Below are 23,277 nucleotides of genomic sequence, written 5' to 3'. Positions count from 1 at the left end.
TTAATTTAGGAACTTGTAAATAGTTTTTTCACCTACCTGTGGTTCATTATTCTGTGTATCATCATCCACTCCGGTTTTATGCCATAACGGTAAAATTTCTCCTCCATTATTGCATATTGAGGGTCTTTGTTTTTACGCTTCTCACATTTGCTTTCTTCATCCCCAGACCCGTAGTCAAATGCTGGTGGGTCGTCCATGTCGTTCTTTCTTTGGTAATTTCGAAACATGACTGTGTGGTAGAGCTCCAGCTTTGACAAATAATAGAAAGCACAGTATGTTCAGAACAAACACAGATTTAGGAGCCAAATGTATTGGTCTCTATGCCGTTGTGGAATTAAATGTTGAGGTGCACTCTGGAAGTGAATGTGCGAACAGACCCCGGATCTTACATTTAATATTCCTTATACTTTTAGAGTTTAATTAATGAGAAAATGCAATATAAAGCAAACTAATTTGCAATACCTCGCCATCAAGACTCTCCCATTTGTAGTAAGTATACATATGTACTTTCACAGACTGGTGGGAAGAATGTGATGAAAATACATATACATACATATATACAAACACACATACCTACACATATGTACTATGTACTCCATAAGTGTGCGCATAAAAGACCAGTCAACAATTACATTGGTTGATTGGTTGAAGAAAAAAAAAGTTATAATCAAGGGATTATAATTACATTTAAAAAATAAACAACATTTTAGAAATGCAAAAGATCAATTCATTTATAAAACATAGCAGTTTAATGCACTGAAACTTGTGTGTTCATGCATGTGTGTCTGTCTGTAAGTACATCTTTGACGTCTCCTTTAAAAAGCCAGGTTTCTCTGGTAACCAATCTGACACAGTTTTCTGCCAGATCCGAATTGTGATTAACAAAATCGTTAGTTTGTTTTCATATTAATGTATCACATGTAAAGAGTCTTCCGTCCCAGCAGTGTTAGAACAGAATAATTTAATGCATCAGTTATTAAATTATATGACATTGAACAGATGGTTTCCCTGTATTTTTCATCTCCGTAGTAAAAATGCATTTTGGCTAGATTATGCTTTTTCCTGTGGTGTACTTGCAGAGATTCTATTCCCTGTTGCATTAATAGAACTTTATTTATTATGCTATTTAAAACATTGAAAGCATTTTTTTAACACGTTATAGTTCCCAAACTGTGTTTTATCCCTATGTGACTAGCACTTTGGTTATCATCTGGGTATGGGGAAAATAATCGAGAGGTTGTACCATTGACATCAGTAAGGAGGAGGAAGAACTTGTGATTTTGATAAAGAGAAAGGCTGAACAGTAGACAATAGAATAGGAGAAGGCTAACTGGAAACTCAGAACTCAGGGACGGAAGGCCAAGCCAATGACATTATTTAAAATATGAGAGGAAACTGACATGATGAAAATGTTTCAAAGAATATAATGAAGCTAATTTATGGTTGCCAGTAAGATGGAAATTAATCTTACATCATAAAGTCTTTAAACTGAAGGCTGACCCAGTGATTACAGTGAAATCTAGAAAACGAACAAGGAGTAATTCAAGACATTAACAGACGCAGTAGAAATAACGAGGTTAATTGACAATATTTTATTATGTTCACCTGTAGCTCTTTAATCCAGGAGCAGTGCCAATAGGAAAGTCCTGCCCATTTCACGAAGAATTCCCTTTCTGGGATGCCCTCAACTGGCTTCGGTGGGGGCATGATGACATCTATCTCCGGAGGAGCTGATGGGGGTGGAGGTTCTTTCCAAGTCCAATAGAGAATTCGCTGCACTTTGCCTTTTAAAGGCGGACACTAAAAGCATGACATAAATCCAACGTGTTAGAAAGTCTTTCAACAGCATATATATATATATATATATATATATATATATATATATATAATGAAAATATTGGATAACAAACTATTGAACACAATATGAAATGTTTTAGAGGCAATAATTGATTACATTTTATCCAGCATCGTGAAGAAAGAGCCTATAGAGAAGTATACAGCATGGATTATAGGCATACTATAGGCTTTAAAAGAACTATCAATTAGGCAGTTTTGCTTATAAATGAGGCCCCTGTAGTCTCACTGCTCAATACACTACCATTTAAAAGTTAAATAACTGTTGTTTCTGTTTATGCAGCCATAGCCCTCTCTCTGCTGGCTGTGACTGACACAGATTCCTTGGGGAAAAATATGTTAACTTACTTTAGAAGTTTTTATATGCTCTTTAAATTTGTAACGGCAGCAGTCAATACATTTTTATTCGGTCAACAGAATGTGCTGCATTGTTATCTAACTAACAATGCACAGTTGGTAAATCGACTGCTACCATCACAAAATTGAACTTTAATCACACACAGGAGGCTCCTGCAGAGTATAGAAAGCTATTAAAAGATCAGGCGATAATGTGAAATAAAGGAAATGTAAACATTAGTCTTTGCAGGAAGTGTTTAAGAAGGCTGTGCAAGTCACATGCAGGGGAGATGTGACTAGGGTTGCATAAACAAAGTGATTTAACTCCTAACATTTAAGAAGTGAGAAAGCAGGGGCATGGTCTCTACACCAAAACCACTTCATTAAGCTAAAGTTGTTTTGGTGACTAAAGTACCCTTTAATTTATGTTTGTTTGTTTTTCTACAAGTTTAAGTTGAGTTTGCTTTTGAGTTACACATTACAAATGGCAATACTGAAGGCATGCAATGCAAGGTATTTGTAATTTTATCTAATGCATATTTATTGCAGTACAGAATGTGTCACCTAGCCAAAGGATAGGGCTGGAAAAAGAGCGTGTGTGTCTAAGGCTCATTGCCTAGAGATTATACCCAGAACTACCTCAGCACACTATACTACAAATAATTAACCATGTAGCTACTTTTAATAAAAAAATGAAAAAAAAAAAGATTTTACATTTTTTACAGAATTGTATTTTTCTTGTCCCCAATATCCATTACAGATTATGTAACAATGGCTTTTTGTGTCAATTGCTATTTGTGTCATCATGTTATGACTGTAACGAGTATATACCAATACACGCAGGATCCAGCCAAACAGAAGACAGCACAGAGGAGAGATACGTCTACCGGACCTTAGAGTGGCCGGACTCGACGTAATAGGAGAAGTACAGAGTCAGGAACGATCCGAGGTCAAGGGCACAAAGAGACAGCGTAAACGAGAACTAGCCGGGGTCTGGTACACAGGAATCAGCAAGCCGGCAAACAGTACAGACAAGGATAAAGCGAAAACGAAGTCAGAATACAAAGCCAAGGTCAAATACGGAGAAACACAACTGAACACAACAAGCACTAAAGGGAACTGTAGCAGAAACCACGATAGGGCAAGGAACTAAGGGAAAAGGGTGAGTATAAGTAGCCTTCAAACTAATGTGATTGGCTCCTGTCACTTCCACACCCCCAACAGGTAAGTGTATGGGGTGATTGGCATGACAGGAGCCAATGGGAGCCTTTTTGCAATTTCGGCTCCCACTGTCTCTTTAAGAGCGCGCCCGAGACTCGCGGCGCGCTCTTAGCTGCAGGCGGGACACGTGACCGCATCTCGCGGTCACTGCCCGTCTTCCTGTTAGGAGAGTCGGATGAGCCGCGTGCGGCTCGTGCAGCCGCAGGACCGCGCGCGGCTTGAAGAGAGGACCGCGGCCGGCCCCCGGATAAGGTAAGTACCGCTACAATGACAAGATTGTGTTAATCATGTATTTTGGCATTGGCTTTGGACTGATCATCGAAAAATTTAACAGCGTTCCCCCATTTTTGTGGATAAATTAGTAATTTCAGTTATTTTTCTTACACCATTATTTTCTTTAATAGCATGCAGCTCACTGTGGTTTCCTCAGTACAGACCGGCATACAAACAGTTCTGCGTTAACAGAAAATACCAACTTATATTGGATCCAGAGCACAAAACAAGAGTCACATAGATTAAATTTAAGCCAGGTGTTATGTCTCCAACATGTGAATGAACAGTATTAATGGAATTACATCTGTCTGTAAACACCACCACTAACGGGCATTTATATCAGGAAATAACATTTGTGATCCTCTCTCTAGGCAGCACTTTGTAAACACTTTTGACTCGATACAAAAATAAACTGAATGTGGTTAGCATGATGGTGGTGGCTCAAAGTGCAGAGACCAAGAAGTAATTTAGCGGAGAAAGAAAGCCTTTATTTTATCAACTAACTTTAGTCATCACACATCTTAACAGTGGGAGGAAAAACAAACAGCCTCGTGTTTTTCAATTATGTTTAGTATTACACAGATCTGTAAATGAGTCTAGAATAGGTCATTGACTACCCTATGCCAATCGGGATATTGCTGACTTTATTTGTCATGATTCAGTTATTCAGAATACAGTATCTATTTTTTAATTTTTTCACTTTTTTAATACTCACAAAATGTGCTTTGAGGGAACGCTGCAAATGATTACTTTATAAATGCCCTCCTGTTTTTATTAGCTAAGTGTTAGATACCAGTCAAATATGAATAGTGTGCACTAGCCAGGTGATCTAAACAGGTTTTAGTTAATTAGAGTTTTGATAAGAGAAGAAAAAAACCATCAAAACACACACATAGTACTAGCATTTAACGTTCTGACTGTTCTCACAAAAAATGCCATTTGCTTTTACTCTGCATAAAAGATATGGAAAACACACACAATTGTTTTGACTGACTTAGGCATAGTGGGCAAAGGGTCTACAGCTGGATAATCCCATATAATAAACATGTGCAAGACAAAAATTCAGTAATAGGGGCACATGTGCTTTAAACACACCTATACTACCAACCCAGCATTACAGTTTCTATATACATTTGCTGAAACAAGATTTGGTGTATAAAGAAAATGAAATGTACTCAAGGTTATTTTGTCAAAATGCAAAGAGATCAATAAATTTATGAAATTCTTACCGTACAACGTGGGCACAACCATTCACCATTTGGTATCTCAGGCAAAGGTGGGTTAAGACAGTGCAAATGATAAGAAGAGGGACAAGTGTCACAGCACAATAGTTCACCCCCATCTTTACAAACACGGCAGAATTCCATGTGGTCATCTTCCTCCTCCTCCTCACCGACTTCTTCTTCCTCTTCATCATCTTCCTTTGGTTCCCACTGGATACCTTCTTTTTCCTGTATTTAAAAAACAAAAAATAAACTGATTACAATTTTTTGCACATCATCATCTATAGTCTATGTTTTTAATTATGTTTGATGATATCCATTCCCCCCAGCATCATGTTACAGTCTACAGCCTCACAGACAAGACTGTTAAAAATGATCGGGAGCCTATTCTGAACTTTTTTGGACAGAAGTAAAGAACATTTAAGAAGAAAGAAGATATCTGATAGTATAGGTAATACTGGGGAGCATGGACACATTTTCATTCCATAATCGTCCCGTCCCCCCCTTCTATATTTATTCATAGCCCCCACCACCACCTATGGGTGAGTGCTGGGAGAAACAATAAATTCCCTCTGGGTTAATATATTTAGACCTCCCACCTACCTCTCATGGGTGAGGGCTTAGGGGCACATTAGATCCTCTCTGTACATTTGATTCCATAGCTCCCATCTGCTGGGCATGCTATGTACCCCTTCTTTCTTATTCATTTACAGTCCCACCATGGGGGCACAGGGAGGATCTTTGTCAGATGCCCCTTTATTGACCCATTATTGTATTAGTGCCCCTTTATGCTAGTCTATAATTAGAGCAGTCACTGAAATGCCCCTACTGACAGCCAAACTGGAGGTTTTAAAACTCCCCTACACTAATGTGGGTGTCATATTGACCTCCATGGGCTTTTCTTAGATTTAATTTTTGATGACTAAGAGAATTAGTAATTAAAGTCTGATAAATGTGCCGGCCCAGCTTCTGAAATTTTGGCTGAAATTATATCCAGTTGGATTTGTGGAGTTAAAAAATCTTCTGAAACTAGTCAATATTTATCATCTGTTTTCGGATGAAAGAATTAAATTAGGACCTATGTTAGAGACTGACTAAATTATTAGGCTCACTTAAAATACTAAATTTGAAGAAACAAGTTGGTGGTGGTTTGTTGGCAAAATAACACGTTCTAGCCTTGTTCATTCACACTCTATTGTTATCTGACCAACTGTTGCTCTATCTAACTTGCCTGCTACTGTGATTGCTCCAGGTGCTTTGCCTGAAACTGCAGCAGCAACAACAAGTTAGGCTTTGCAGTAGTTGGTCAGATAACAGTAGAGTCTGATCCAACATGGCTGCTCAGCCAGAAAGAGTGGAATTTTCAAGAAAAATCAAGAAATTATTTTTTTTTTAAATATCAAAGTTTCATTAAATGTACTAAACTTTTAGAAAATGAGAAGTGAGAATTTGATGACAGTTGTCCTTTAAAAAAAAAAAAATTTCATATTCCTTGACAGAAAAAAATGTAAGGAGCAAATCAACAAATGACAGGTAAGTATTGACTGCCAACGTCACATTCTTTTTTTTTTTTTTAAAGCTCCAAGGATTTTAAAATGATTTTTCAAAATGGTGCCCTCTTCACCGAAACACTGTCACATCTCAAAGTGGTAAATAGTAAACTTACTAAAGCTTGGGTAGACTTGAGAATACAAAGCATCTGAGAATGCAGTTTTATAACTATGTTATATAAAGAACACTTAAGCGACAGCAATCCTTCAAATAGATTGATTTCTTACACAGTGCGGACAACTCCATTTTCCTTCGGGGGCTTTCTCCAGTTCAGGATCCAGGCAGACAAGGTGATAGGCACGAGGACATGTGTCACACAAAATGATTTCCCCTCCCTGCTGACAAACCTCACAGTAATCTTGATGGTCCGTCTCATACCCGTCACCTTCTTCAACTACAAAACAAGAGCAGAATAAGATCTGTAATACCAAACAATGCGTTGGTGACACTTAACTCAGTATGTGGACCCTATTCTGTCGCTTCTGGCAGCTAAATCATTAGATAACATTAACCCCTCATGTCCCACTTGCATTTGATATATGCAGAACTTACTATAAGTGGAATGCCTTGATTGTTTTGTGTTTGCACCTCGTCTGTGCAGCCCTGCATTTGTTAAATCAGTGGATAACCCATATTGGAACATGACCCTAAAGAACAGACTGTTATGATGGCACAGTGTGACATTGGTCCTTAAAGGATTAACTTTGCTTGGGTGCAAGGATACTTCCACACTTAATAAGTGCACACATTTTATTTATTTCTGCACGCTTAATCAAATAAAATTAAAATTAAAAAAAGAAAAAGTATTAGACTGTCTTTTTTTGTTTAATACAATTCTTGCCCTAAAAACTTTATGAATTCTTTTGCCTCAGTTAGTCATTATTTCAACTTCTTGGTAAATAAAGTCTAGTGTACTTCATGGGGCTACTTATTGGCCACTGGGTTATGCTACCAAGCTTCCAGTGCAAAAGCCCTTTTTCTTAATATTCACTATGTGAAATATGGCTGCAGCTATCAATCAAGTTAGTGGGTGAGCAAATTACCATTTTGATTGTGCAATTAGCAAGAGAAGACCATGATTATAAATAGTTATACCTTTTTTCCCTTATACAAATGAAGATCCAGTATCCAGCATTCTGTGGAGCATCCTTACTTCTGGTGCCAGTACCTGATCTCAACAACCTTATTTATTCTAAGCCGCTTAAAGTCTGAGCTCACTATAACAGGCTCAGCGATATGTGAGTGAGACCAATTTGTATTTTATTTAGCTTTTTATAGTATATACAGATTTCACTACGGTCTAACTTTTTGGTCTTTTTAAGTTTTCTACCTATTTATGGTATTATTTCATGTGTATGTCATTTTATGTACACAACTAGTGTGCTCTCACCAACATTCTGTATTTTTTTTTATACATAAATATGTTTGCAACAACAATCTTAATAAAGGACATCTAAATAGGCTTAGGAGAACATTGTTATATAAAAAAAGAAGAAAGTAACAAGTCTGGTTTCAGTGATGATTTAGTAACTAGTACAGGAGGTTAACAGAGAGACACATGGAGTATGATTTGACTATCAAAGTGATTCACAATATGAGGTTGTTTGCAAGATACATGCACAAACAAACATTATATTAAACGTTCTCAGGATTGGGTATAAATGTATAGTTTCCTAGAAACCAAGTAGGATGTGCTTAGGGAAAATAATTCCTGATTTTCATGTTAGCTTCAGCTGATTAGTTGATGTCAATACTAGGGCGAGAGGGTTAGAGGCACATTTACTGCGACCCTGTAAACTAAATCTTTATGGGGGTAACCGAGGCAAAGAAAGGTTTATCACGGACACTTGGACACCCGGACAATTGGAGGTAGTAAGAAGATGCCTCCTGTGTTTTGTGAATAGTCTTGGCCCAATGGGCAGCTTGCTTTGTGGGCTTCAATATTATAGTAATAATAAGTGATGGTTTGACGATTCCACAGTCATTTTTTTTTTCTTCCAAGTGTTTGATGGTTTGGTACTGGGAAGAACTGTAAATAATACATTGATTTAACACAGTCATCAGACATCACATTAAACAAGCATTATTTAGGTGTGTGCCACATTACCAGCAACATCTTTTCAGCAAATCTGGCCTTTAATTAAGAAGCCATCTCAGAAGAAATATTGAAATGTTAATATATTCTCAATTATTCTTTCATGCATCACGTCTTTGTAGTATTACCTATGTATGCTTGAATAATTCATTAATATCTAACATGCTTCTAGACATGACTGCATACACGTTTACGTTATTTATATAATGTGCCTCAGCAAACATAATGTGTTTTGTTTTTTTAATCTAAAAAAAAAGAATTATATTTACTTATTACAAATGTAGACACCTGCCCCCATGACAGACGGTAATACAATAATTTTTTTTTTTTTACAGCTTACATGACTAAATAGAAATCATGAAAATAAAAATGTTTAGAATTACTGCCTGCCATTTTACAACATGTTATGTACCAGGCATGTCTACTTTGGTTCATAGCTCCTCCGCTGCATTCTATCTTATTAGCTAATACCTGATACCTACTCCGCATTCTATCTTTGAAACCAATGCCTGACTCCTCCAATGAATACTGTCTTATCAGCTGTTCCTAACTCCTCCCCTGAATACTATCTTATCAGCTGTTCCTAACTCCTCCCCTGAATACTATCTTATCAGCTGTTCCTAACTCCTCCCCTGAATACTATCTTATCAGCTGTTCCTAACTCCTCCCCTGAATACTATCTTAGCAGCTGTTCCTAACTCCTCCCCTGAATACTATCTTAGCAGCTGTTCCTAACTCCTCCCCTGAATACTATCTTAGCAGCTGTTCCTAACTCCTCCCCTGAATACTATCAGCAGCTGTTGCTTGACTCCTCCCCTGAATACTATCTTAGCAGCTGTTGCTTGACTCCTCCCCTGAATACTATCTTATCAGCTGTTCCTAACTCCTCCCCTGAATACTATCTTAGCAGCTGTTCCTAACTCCTCCCCTTAATACTATCTTAGCAGTTGTTCCTGACTCCTCCCCTGAATAATATCTTAGCAGTTGTTCCTGACTCCTCCCCTGAATACTATCTTAGCAGCTGTTCCTAACTCCTCCCCTGAATACTATCTTAGCAGCTGTTGCTTGACTCCTCCCCTGAATACTAACCAGTTTTCTGTTAAAAGGACATTATAGGCACCCGGAATACTTTATCTCATTGAAGTGGTCTGGGTGCAGTGTCCTGTCCCCTTAACAATGCAATGGCAGTTTCAGAGGGGCCTTGGAGCTGTTTAAGGTAAGTGGTTAAAGTTTTTTTTTAAACCCTTTCATTGCGGCGGGGGAAGCCTCTGGGGCAGAGGGACACTGTATTGTTAGGAATACGGGTTTGCATTTCAAACACTAAAGTGTTCCTTTATGAGAATTTCACCAGATGCTAAATGTGACTTGTAAAAAACTGGTTTAATAAAATTATTACATTAGAGAAAATTACAATCACAATTGGACGATTTGCTGTTATTTCACCTCTCTTTTTCTTTTTCCCTTTTTTTGCCTTCTTCCCAAATCCAGCGGAGATATCTGAACGCACTGAGGAACTATTGATGCTCGCGCTGTCAAAGTCTGACTCCTCTCGCTCCTCCTCTTCACTCTGAGTGAATGGCACAGACATATTAATAGAGTATGTTATAGTAATGTTAGCACAACACAATACAATACTAAAAAAATGCATTTTGTAGTTGATATTGAATGAGTTATCAAGGGAAGGACTGAAGGAAAGAAGTATGATTTGACAGCGTGTTTGTAAAAAACAAAAAGTAGAAGTTAAGGCAATAGGTAGAAGGAATAGGTGACAGGAAAGGGAAAACAAACAGAAGAGGGTCAAGGAGAGAATTAGGGAAAAAGGTGGTGAAATGAGACCACATTGTACAATAGAGCAGTGTTTCCCAGACCAGCCATCAAGACCACCAACAGTCCAGGATTTGTCCGTATCTTCATTGAAATAAAACAGGGAAATCCATAAATCCTGGATTGTTGGTAGGCCATGAAGACTGGTTTGAGAACCACTGCAATAGAAAATGTCTGGCTAAAACTAGGCTTTAACCCTTATTGAAGGACTGATTTTTTGATCAGGAGGTCAACGGACTAGAGCAGAATTAATTAGTAACTGGTCAAACCAAAAGTCCTCACTGGTGTATAAAGAAACGTGATACTACTTTGTCTTATGGTAAAGCATGAGATTGACAAAAACTCGCCATGACGTTCTGTTAATACCACATGTGGGAATCAAACTGATTTTTGCAGATCACAAGACTTAGTCTATGGAGACTCCCACTGGATCCTCCAAAGACATCAGAGTTGTACTCTTGCGCGTGTGCAAGAATACAACGTTGGGACACCAAGAACTGTTGACAGAAGATGGCAGAACCCATGTGGGGAGCAACACAAGTACTGATGACAAAGCTGCTTTAAATTTAAAATATTTTAATATTTAAAAGACTGATTATCTGCTAACAAGTGAACCTTGAATGCCAAATCAATGACAATATCCCGCAGACATTACGAACAAACACATGATAAAATAACCCCTGAATCTACAAAGATTTATCTTCTGCAGAAAAGAAGAATATATATGTATATGTATATACTCACAGAAGATCCTTTTTTCCTTTTGCTTGCAGTGCCTCCAAATCTAAATTTTAAATTTGCAGTTTTTTTCCCTTTGCCTTTTTTCTTTGAATCTTTGGATGATTTTGCTTTTTTTCTAACACCGGGACCTAATATGCAGAAAAACATAACATCATGTACGTGAAGCAACAGTAAAGTTCCAAATCTTGTTTTCCGATTATAATGAGAACATCAAACAATATATATGTTGTCGATCTGAAAAATCTGCTACAATTATTACATAAATACGTTTTAAAAAATAATGAAAAAATGATCTGAAAAGGCAGTGTTTACATTAAAAAGCCTGCAGGGACAAACTATAGACACCAGAACTACCTCATTAAGCTGTAGTTGTTCTGGTGACCATAGTGTCCCTTTAATATTGTTATAATTTCTGTTCGTTGAAACATATAGAGGAAGAAAGAAACGAAACAATGTTTCAACGTCTGCTCCTCATGTGCAATGTATGCCTTGGCTGTGCCTATACTGCATTGTATTTGGCAAAATATTTAAAAATACATTTAAAAGAAAGTGAAGAACCACTTGGAAAAAAAAAAAATAACACAAGTTACAGGTCATTCTCAATATTTAAACCAATGTTGCTATTTAATAAGATGTGAGAGTTCCCCTTTATCTGTAGAAGGAGATTAACCAAAATCAATAGCATGCTGTATAATAACAGCTAGAGATACATGTAGCATGAAATGCATGCGCCTCCTGCACCATATCTTCGCAATTTCTAGGAAGGGGAAGCAGATGACTATCACACGAAATACTCCCTGCATTCACATAAACAAAATGAAAATGTATGCAAACACACTCCAGCATCCACATGCACTGACACTTCACGCAGATGAATTTCAGGATTCACTCACACTGACAATTCTTACATATACACTGTATTATTTGAAATATAACCATTTGCACTTATCCAGCTACGTACCTTTTCCTTCCTTGGTTTTAGCCTTCCTGATGGGCACAGGTTGGATTGGCTGCGGAGGGCTCACCAATAATGGAGCTGCAACAGCCACAGTTTCAACTGCTGCAGCAACTGCAGCGGCCGCAGCTGCTGCGGACGTTCCCTTGAAAGGGTTATTGGCACTAAATTCCCTCCATTTGGCTCCAAGCACAGTCATCATCTTGGACATCGGGATTTTAGGATTCTTCTTGGCAATTAAAGGCCTAAAATAATTTAAAAGCAAAAAAATTATAGATATATAGTCAAAGTGTTCCATTTAATGAATGTACACTTGTTATCCAATGTTATGCAATATATGATGGCTTAAACCAATGCAAAAAGAAATACACTCATATTAGAAGTTCTGGAATTTGCCTCTCATATACAGTAAGATTCAACCTAGGAACTGGTTAAAAAGTCATAGTCAGTTCTACGCTTTATAACATTTTCAATGTTCTCAGCTGATCGCTTCCAGCCAATGAGCTAACAGAAGTTCCTACTTCTGAAACTGCAGCTTTCCAGCGTTGGTCAACATAAAATACACAAAACGGGTTGCGCCAATGGATGGATATAAAGATAAAATGAGTAAAGAAATATATATTGAATTAATAATAAACGTATAAAGTCCAATATTCACAGTCCAATGATCACAATCCCAGCTGCTTTGAAATTCTTGATAGGTATCCGTTCTTGATAAAGGTGCTTGTCACCATATGTAAAAAGATACAAAATGAAATATAATAGTGCAGACTGTTTAAGCAGGAAGATAAAACTTTCAGTAATAATGATCACATTTCGTAGAGCTTAAACAAGCTCTAAGTCAAATTGCTTGCAGCGGTACAATCCCCACTGATGGGATATAAAACTCTGAAGGCCAGTGTCTCAGCATACAGATGGTTATATATAAAAAACAGATATATACAATAGTGCTCACTGTAAGTACAATTTATATAAAAATAAATAAATATATTTTAAGCTCTACAAAATGTGAGTGCAATTCCAATCATTATTATTATTGAGAGTTTTATCTTCCTGCTTAAACAGTCTGCACTATTATCTTTCATTTTGTATCTTTTTACATATGTTGACAAACACCATAATCAAGAACGGATACCTATCAAGAATTCAAAAGCAGATGGGATTGTGATCATTGGACTGTGAATATTGGACTTTATACGTTTATTATTTATTCCATATATATTTATTTACTAATTTTATCTTTTATATCCATCCACTGGGGCAACCTGTTTTAGTGTATTTTATGTCATTAATTTTTTAGGGTTTGAGGGTATCCCCTAAATCCAGAGTTTGCTGCCTATATTTTGTCAGCTGTTCTTCCAGCACTTATCCCGATCTGTGCTTTTTGTGTTTATCTTCAGCATTGGTAGTTGAGGCAGGGAGCACTGCTAGGGGACCCCAAGTAAGAAGTCAAACAATTCTGAAACAATTAAACTCCTAACAAAGGAGGGTTACCAGCGCACTAGTGGCACTGCAGAGAATATATCATTATCAATTAGACATTCAATGGATATTAAAATGTAAATTACCACGGTCCGATTATTAATAGTGGCTTCTTGCAAAGGACACAGACATTTTTATCATATGAATGAGCAGTAACATTATGTAATTAGTAATTTGTTCTTAAATAAGGTCTTCGACTTCCAGAAATTTAAACTGCTGTAATACAAAAATCTAATTACTCCATAACTTAATGGCCATTTAAATTGTTAAAATGCATTTTATTTTCCTTTTTGGTACTAAACTCTGCATTATACAAAATTGGAAAATGTATAAACACAAACGATCAACTAAGGAATAAAATAACAAAGGCACTGATAAGAGATGGATATCGTGGGTATGGTCTAACTGTTGATGGAGACAAATGTGTGCAGATTCTTATCCTCTTTACCACGGCATTTCTCATCCTTTCGAACTGCGCAACCGTATCAAGACACCCCAGATACACAACACAGTAAGTCGGACAATTAAAAAACAACTAAAAACAAATCGCAAAAATACATTTTGTAGCCCTATCAGCTCCTGCCGAATTTTTGTCCAAGTGGATAATTATTCTGAAGGGGAACTCTATTGCCTGACAACTTGAAGTGGTGATATGCTTGATTTTATCTGCTATTTGGAATTGATAATAAAGTATTATACATTAGACAGTAATGAACTATTGTTTTTTTTTTTTGCTTTCCTATATTTATGTATAAGGAGGAGTGGCTACAGAAGAGTACATCAAAACTAACTTTAAAAAAAACCCCAAAAAACATTCAGCGTCATTTGACCCCAACAGCACGGTTCAATTAGCTGACTGCATGCAACAAGCGAGCACCTTCCCAGGCCACATATGAAGCGATACATCAGATTGAAAGTAAACTTAACTCAATAGAATTACAGAAAACAAACTACATATTACAGAAAAAAAGCAACAACACTTTATGCAATGTAACAGTGTGGGGGCAATGCTGGTCTCAAAATAAAAAAAACCAAAATACAACATAACACCATAATTGCACACATACTCCTCGCAAAAAGAAAAAATGCTTAATCCACAAAAGATAGCAGACATTCTTTTCGCCAACTATTATGTTCAGTTATATAACTTAACTGCCCCCTCTGTCATGGAGTAACACTTCCGGGTTCGGCACTCAGCTGTGAGGAGCCAGACCCAGCCCCCCTCTGACACAGCTCTGACGGTATTTAGGGAGACTGGGCCAGAGGGAGGGTGCTTGGTGGTTGATTGTGTGAGCTAACGTATGAGCTGCCTCCGTGAGACCGCGGGCTCCACAGGCTCAGCTACTGGGATCTACTTCCACCGGACTTGCCTCTCCACAAGCTCGGACAAGCCGTTCCAGCCGTTGAGCAAAAGCAAGGATTGCTGCATGCCATAAAGGATTACTGGAGAACAGATACTTTGCTACTTTACAAGTGGACCATATCTCTGAACTATTGGAGGACTACCCATATTAACCTTAAGTATATCTTTCAGCTATTTGTCTACAAAATCATTTATTAATGAACTAATGATTGCTTACTCAAACCTTCATTGCTACAAGTTACTAATCTCATGAAGGACAACTCCCATCATGCTTATTCACTATGAACTGTTTCTTGCTTTGCAATTACATTCAGTGCTTCAAGTTACTAATCTCATGAAGGACAACTCCCATCATGCTTATTCACTATGAACTGTTCTTGCTTTGCAAATATTCTCAGCTAATTGATTATTGTTCCTATTGAAGATTATTCTCATGAACTTAAAGAATGTTACTTAATGGATCTCTGAAGAAATACTTAATAATGAACTTTGTGTTGTTGATTACTTGCACTTCTTATTGGATTATTGCCTAAATGCAATTCATTTAAGTTTAACACTTATTAAAACTTCGGTTGAATCAAGTTACCAGAGATTCTATCTTTTCTTAAAGCTACAGTATTGATACTTAAGGATTCTCCATTTCTTCATTATTGTAATTAGGGAGTTTACAAGCTGCAATTGAGTTCCAATCCAAATCACCCCTAGTAGCGTAACACCCTCCGCAGATTGAGAGGTTGTAGAACTCTCTCCAGTTACCTCCAGAGGATAAGGCAACTCCAGAGCCGGCCTGTGTCTCGTGTAAAGGGACCGGCCGCTAATAAGACTATCTACCCGAGTTTCCTATCCAGCAACAGCAGGGTCCTCTGTTCTCGCGATCCGCGAGAGCGTTGCCGTGGGTTGCCTTAGCAATGCTCTCGCGGATCGCGAGAACGTTGCCATAGCAACGCTCTCGTGGATCGTGAGAACAGAGGACCCTGCTGCTGCTGGATGGGAAACTCGGGTAGATAGTCTAATTAGTGAGCATGGAGAATACTGGGCCCCTCTAAACTGCCCAGTGATGCTGTGCCACCGGACCACCAGTCGAGGAGGACGGGAGGGACAGGTAAGTGGCAGCACTTATTCCACACAACATACACACTGCATCTGCATACACTCTACACACACACTACACACACACTCTACACACACACTCTACACACACTGCACACACACTGCACACACACTGCACACACACTGCACACACACTCTACACACACTCTACACACACTCTACACACACTCTACACACACTCTACACACACTCTACACACACTCTACACACACTGCATACACTCTACAGACACGGCATACACTCTACACACACTGCACACACTCTACACACACTGCACACACTCTACAGACACGGCATACACTCTACACACACTGCAAACACTGTACACACACTATGCACACACTGCACACACTCTACACACACTATCACACTATACACACAGTGTACACACTATGCACGCACTGCATACACTATGCACACACACTACACACACTGCATACACACACTGCACACACAGTCTAGGTGTTAGTCCCCTTGAAACAACTTTTCCATCACTATTGTGGCCAGAAAGAGTCCCTGTGGGTTTTAAAAATCGCCTGCCCATTGAAGTCTATGGCGGATCGCCCGGTTCGCCCGTTCGCGAACATTTGCGGAAGTTCGCGTTCGCCGTTCGCGAACAGAAAATTTTATGTTCGTGACATCACTACTATCAATATATGAATAGCATTTGATGGGGAATCCTCCTCCCCTCACTATAGCCCAGTAACAATCCATCACTGGTAACTAATCGATAACATTTTCTATTCTTCAGATTGTGCAAGTATTTTCAATGCAATCATAATCCAAAAATGCCCTTTTCTGCTAGTAACACCACCAAAGTTATAGAACGTTATTGCGTTAAAACCAGTCTTAACTTCAGTTGTCACTGCAAATCACACAATCTTGAGATCAATACTCAAGATCACAGGTCAACAGATAAAATAGAGCTTTCTTGAAAAGATATTCTGCCTGTTCTACCTCTTTAAAGTGCAGTGGTGACGATACCAGGTGTGTCATTAGCCTGTTATGTTCACAATTGATAGGTGTGCAGGTATCTTTAGGAGTGTTCATATTTGACATTTTGGGCATAGCATACATGTGTATTTAGTTATATTTCTGATTTTGCTTCTTTTTATTACAGTGAAAACCGTCATGTGGTCACTAACATTTATAGATTTGCCAAAGAGATAAAACACTTTGGGAGAGATGTATAAAAGTGATACCAGATAAAAGGTAGACGAATTCTTGATCACAGTTTGAAAAGGGGAGCAGTTACTACAGTATTGGAATTAGAAGAAACATTGGTTTCTGTTTAGAACTTTGCTCACAATCATATTTTGTTCAGTTCCTTTGTAGTTTTTCAAACTCGTACTAGGAAAATAACGTATTGATTTATTGAGATATATCATTGTATGACACATCATTGTAGGTGATGCGCTAGTCAACAGTAGTCACAAACGGTTTCAGTTGCTTTAGCTGACCTCTCTCAATAACCTTTGCAAATCATAGTTACATAGTTACATAGCTGAAAAGAGACTTGCGTCCATCAAGTTCAGCCTTCCTCACATATGTTTTTTGCTGTTGATCCAAAAGAAGGCAAAAAAACCCAGTTTGAAGCACTTCCAATTTTGCAACAAGCTAGGAATAAATTCCTTCTTGAACCCAGAATGGCAGTCAGATTTATCCTTGGATCAAGCAGTTATTACCCTACATTGAAAGATTATATCCTTGAATATTCTGACTATATATTACCGTATATACTCGAGTATAAGCTGACCCGAATATAAGCCGAGGCCCCTAATTGTACCCCAAAAAACTGGGAAAACGTATTGACTCGAGTATAAGACTAGGGTGGGAAATGCAGCAGCTACTGGTAAATTTCTAAATAAAATTAGATCCTAAAAAAAATTATATTAATTGGATATTTATTTACAGTGTGTGTATATAATGAATGCAGTGTGTGTATGAGTGCAGTGTGTGTGTATGTGTGCAGTGTGTGTATATGAGTGCAGTGTGTGTATGCAATTAGAATTTGCAGTGTGTGTATGAGGGCAGTGTGTGTATGAGTGCAGTGTGTGTATGAGTGCAGTGTGTGTGTATGAATGCAGTGTGTGTTGCAGAGCCTTGGTGGAGGGTGGGCATTTTTATTATTATTTTTTTATTATTATTATTTTAATTAAAAAAAATGTTAATTTTTTTTTTTTATTATTATTATTTATATTTTGATTAATTTTTTCGTCCCCCCTCCCTGCTTAATACATGGCAGGGAGGGGGGCTCTCACTCCCTGGTGATCCAGTGGATGGGCACTGTGTAGGAGGGGGCTGGCAGAGCTCTTACTTACCTCTCCTGCAGCTCCTGTCAGCTCCCTTCTCCTCCGCGCCGGTCCGGTCAGCTCCCTCTGTCAGCTCACACTGTAAGTCTTGCGAGAGCCGCACTATGACCCCGCGGCTCTCGCAAGACTTACACTGGGAGCTGACAGAGGTGCTGACCGGACCAGCGCTGTGGAGGAGGGAACTGACAGGAGCTGCAGGAGAGGTAAGTAAACTCTCTGCAGCCCCCACAGCCCCCAGTCTGTATTATGGCAATGTAAATTGCCATAATACAGACACTGACTCGAGTATAAGTCGAGTTGGGGATTTTCAGCACAAAAAATGTGCTGAAAAACTCGGCTTATACTCGAGTATATACGGTATTTTAGTAGTATAAAATTCTTCCTTTTTTTTTTACTAACTGAAAATTACGCAATTGTAAAATATACTATTCAGTAAAGTATGAATTGTTGGAAATGCAAGGGAATTTAAATGTTTGACACAAAACAGTTCATCTGAAAACATTGCTGACTTAAGGATCTTCCCTTTTGACTTCTTTCCACTTAGGCTATTAAAATCTAAACTTTAAATTTACTTTGAAATTCCGACTACTCTCACTAGTGAATAAACCTGTCTATCATTTTCCAAAATACAAAAACTGTTTTATAATGTGTCGCATATATCACAAAGATTTGGTCAAAGATTTGGTCACTTTATTATTTGTTAGTGGTCTTACCTGAGAAACTGACTAAAGGCCTTGTAATTAGTCAGCGTATGATAATCTTCCTCTGAGAAAGCATAATCCACATTATCCAAACCCCATTCTTCCATTAGCTGAGCTGATGTTTTTGGCTCCTTAAAAAAAAAAAAAAATCTACATTAATACAATATAAAGATTTTAAAAACAAAAAATATGAGAACTCTGAGAACGTTCAAAAACGTAGAGAAACTCAGTAGCTTGCCCTTCGGTACATCCCCGCTCAAGTCTCAAATAATTTTTGCTCACTTGTGCCATTACAGAGAGAACATATCTGAAGCATATCAGTCCAGAACAGAAATGCCAGCAAGTTCCCTCTGCACGAGAGATACAGCAACCTCAGACGATCTTTTCGGCCTTCTTTGGGCCTCATCAGTGAGGTGTAGCTGATATCCCTCTAGGCATAGTGAGTACGGGGTCCACGTCTGGATTACCCTTTTAACTTGGGGAGAGCCAAGTTGATGCATTGAAGACAAAACAAAGAATATTAGAAAGCTGAGAATGGACAAAAGCTTAGAGAAACTCATTAGCTTTAACTTTGGTAAATCCACGCTCAGGCCTCAAAATAATTTTTGCTCACTTGTGACATTACACTTGTGACATTTTATTAAATCATGTTTGGAGTAACCCTTTGAGTGAAATTTAATTGGAAAATACAACAAGGGCTTTCAAAGAGCAAGTGAAAGTTCTGCTTTAACACTGGCAAAATATTTAAGCAATATAACGTCTATTCCCATCGTGATCTACTAACAATCAGTAAAATGTATTGTGGTATATTGAGTAAATAATGATATAGTGTTTTTATGTGATGTGTTACATTTGATTCTTTAGATATTAACTTACTGCAACTCCCATCACGGTCGTTTGCAATCAGACAGGATATTATTTATTTGCATTCGATGCAAGTTCCAGTAAAATGTAAAGCAGTGTTAATTACTGACAAGTGAAATGTAATCACTAAAAACACAGATTTGAAGCAAGGATAAAGATAACCGGCAAGACCGAGGCCAAGCTGAATCAAAACCAAAAACTAAACAAAACAAAAAATAATCAAGAAAAAATACTGCTTCGGCCACCGCTTGGCTATTGTCACCTAAATTGTGCTTTTTGATTTTCAGACTGCGGTTTAGTGAATTAACTCCATATATGTTTTAACTCCGTTTAAATTGGTTTCTCAAGGATGATTTATATTGGTTATTTGGTGCTTCCGGTAAGACTTAAAAGATTTTTCACTTTAATGAAGGTCTGACACCTGCTACACAAGTGATTTAGTAGGCACGTTGTAATCCTCGCTTGCTTAGACCAGACGTAGGCCCTACGGCGCAATTGTTTTGTTTTTTGTGCACGTGAGAGTTTTTGTATTTTCCCCAGAGAGATTGTGCTTTGAGGGTTTAGTGGATGAAATACAATCGTAATTAAATATAATTTTGGCATAACTTTTTTAAATTATATTTTTATGTTATGAGCGCTTTTTTTTTTTAAATAAAATAGGTGAACTGGAAATAAAGAAATTCTACACCTCTGATGATGGGATTTGCCATCTTTCCTAATATTTATTCAAAATTAGCAAGTCTACAATCAGCCCATGACAACAGATAGCTTAAATGATTTTTGTATTGTTGATCTTGCAAAAAAAGTTACTAAAGAATACTCAAGTCTCCATAAAAACCTCATCTCAATGAAATCAATGTGAGGGCATACGGTCCTGGGTGCCATCTTACCTTATGGGTATTGTCTTAAACAGTGCCCATCTCTTCTGCCCCTACATCTGCATGCCAGGCCCAGGGACTAGAATAGAAATGTCTTGGGCATCAGTGAAAGTAACGATTTAGAAACATACCTAGAAATTAGATCCCTGCTCCATTAAGCTTACAATATGGGTTTAATTTACATCTGATTGTGGAATTGCATGTGATAACTCTATTCAAACAGTTTTGTGAAAGAAGCTTCCAGTAAATCGGTAGCAAATGTTGTGAAGCTGCATTCAGATTAGACATGGTTCCAGTTATATTGTTTCATAAATAGAATATGTTGTCAAGTGTCAAAATTAATGTCCCAAAAACCTCTGCATTGTAGGAGTTTAGAGAGATTAGGGGGAGATGTCAGCAGTGAAGATAGAGACTCAGGGTAGGATCAATATAAGCAATGAAAGTAATAATGTGTTTTAACCCTTTTCATGCCATATGGGGGGAGGGGGCAGGCACTAATACTACCAGGGATATGAACACTTTAAATTTATTAACAGAGATTTGCATTACTAACATTCTAGTGTTCATTTAAAGCTAAACTCAGCATCTCTACCTGCAAGGTATCTACAATGGGAATATAATACACTGGAATACTTCTTCTAACTTGGCTACTCAGGCAAAAATATTGAATAATTTATTTTGGTTTATAACAATGAACTATTTATAGAATAAACCCCAGAAATTGCAGGTTACTCAAGTCACCTGCTCAAGATCTAACAGTTACATGTAGATCAAGTACACTACTTACTGTGACTTTTCTTATCTATCTAATGTGTTCTAACAATGTAAATTGCATCAAAACTTATTCTACATTAGTAAAATTCAGTGTGCAACAATTGCTAAAATACTATAATGTCAAGCGTAGTTCACTTATTACATTAAAAAACAAAACAAAGTAAACTATATTCTTACTTAATTTATACTCAATTCAAAGACACTTTTATCAGCAGGTTTGTGGGACATCCATGGGTACCATGTTTGCCCCCAGTTATGCCAGTTTATTTGTTGCTGAGTGAGAAGATCATTACATGTGGGTGGAGCATGACTGGAGGGTGAATCTGGTCATATGGAAAATATATATAGATGACATTATTATTTGATGATCACAAGAATTTGTTTGGTCTATATTTATCAGAATGATTATAGGCCAATATTTATTTCCGAGTTACAGGATACATTATTTTTTTAGATCAAACTTTTTTTGTCCAAGAAAACATATCCTAACTAAAACTTTCTTCAAAACCACAGATAAAAATTGTAATGTACATTATGTACAAGTTGTCACCATAAAAATAGGTTACCATTCCAAACGGACAATTTATGAGAATTAGCCGCAATTGTACTAATGATAGGGATTGAGAGTCTGAAATGTAATTCCTTGAAATTAGATTTAAAGACAAGCAATACCTAGATAACCTGTTACAGGAAACAAACAGGAGATTGCTGAATGGGCTATATGGCTATATGCATTGTGATCATCTTTATCTCCATCAACCCAGTCCTATCAGAGTTAATCACTAAACATTGTCTGGATGACCAAAACCTGATGAATACATCCAAATTCCAAATGGAATGGCAATTCTTCTATTTGCTAAAGTTTATTCCAGTTGAAATTTGGCCAACATGATAAAATCTACACCAAATCGGATGCATGCATGCTTGGAGTAAGTACTTTATGCATGCAAACCCCAAGTATCGGATTCAGAATATGCATAAAGCACTGATTATAAACTTAATAGGGACTAAAAACATCCAGCAAGATTCACATTCGCCTAAGTACTATTAGCCTATTGGCAGCGCTACCAGCCTACAGGCAAGTAATTAAAAAGCACTCAGCAGCACATGGGTTAATCATGTTGTGGCTAGCTAGTCACGTGTTGCTATCCAGACACCATATAAAAAAAAAACAAGGGGACTAGTATGACCTCAATATTAGTACAAGGCAAGGTTTTGAACCTCCTCTTTGATCCAATCTGCTATGCTGTGAACGAGGCATGTCTACTAAACAGTGAGTCTCCAGCTGTAAAAAAAACTGAACAAAACAAAAAACTTGGGGGAAACATACTAATGTCCCCCAGCCCCCACCCATAGGAACAAATGGGAGATGGGTGCTACTTATGTAATGACTTGGGGGGGCATCCCTGTTTAGCAGAAATGTTACCACCCACAGAATGACAGGTGGTGGTATAAGGGAGGTTTGTAACCTCCTTTAGATTATTATGGATGTCACATTAGCCACCAGAGGCTTATTTATGTATTTATTTTTTTAATTACCTACAAAGTCGCCACATACATTAACCCTCACGTCACCAAGGATTTTTCTGAATTTTTAAAATATTAACTATTTGCCCACTGATAGCACTAACAGGCAAATTAGATTTTTAAAATTCTTAAATTCTGATTTCAAGCATCCGGGCCTGGATCTTAACAATCCAGATCCAGACTTCGGTAGTTT

At 37.6% G+C, this 23,277-nt stretch overlaps 1 protein-coding gene across 1 annotated transcript in view; it reads right to left on the bottom strand.

Annotated features, from left to right (window-relative positions):
* CHD5 (chromodomain helicase DNA binding protein 5) overlaps window positions 1-23,277 on the bottom strand; it is a 224,360-nt gene that overhangs the window by 109,209 nt on the left and 91,874 nt on the right. The window contains exons 4-11 of the mRNA XM_063436199.1: window positions 19,054-19,172; window positions 12,080-12,318; window positions 11,122-11,246; window positions 9,997-10,120; window positions 6,686-6,852; window positions 4,914-5,135; window positions 1,606-1,800; window positions 37-248 (exon numbers count right to left, since the gene is read on the bottom strand). Of these exons, the coding sequence (XP_063292269.1) occupies window positions 37-248; window positions 1,606-1,800; window positions 4,914-5,135; window positions 6,686-6,852; window positions 9,997-10,120; window positions 11,122-11,246; window positions 12,080-12,318; window positions 19,054-19,172 (1,403 nt within the window). The remainder of the gene's footprint in view (window positions 1-36; window positions 249-1,605; window positions 1,801-4,913; window positions 5,136-6,685; window positions 6,853-9,996; window positions 10,121-11,121; window positions 11,247-12,079; window positions 12,319-19,053; window positions 19,173-23,277) is intronic.

The sequence above is a fragment of the Pelobates fuscus genome, chromosome 11, assembly GCF_036172605.1.
Source record: "Pelobates fuscus isolate aPelFus1 chromosome 11, aPelFus1.pri, whole genome shotgun sequence".
Taxonomy (NCBI): Eukaryota; Metazoa; Chordata; class Amphibia; order Anura; family Pelobatidae; genus Pelobates; species Pelobates fuscus.
This window is presented reverse-complemented; position numbering and strand designations above follow the sequence as displayed.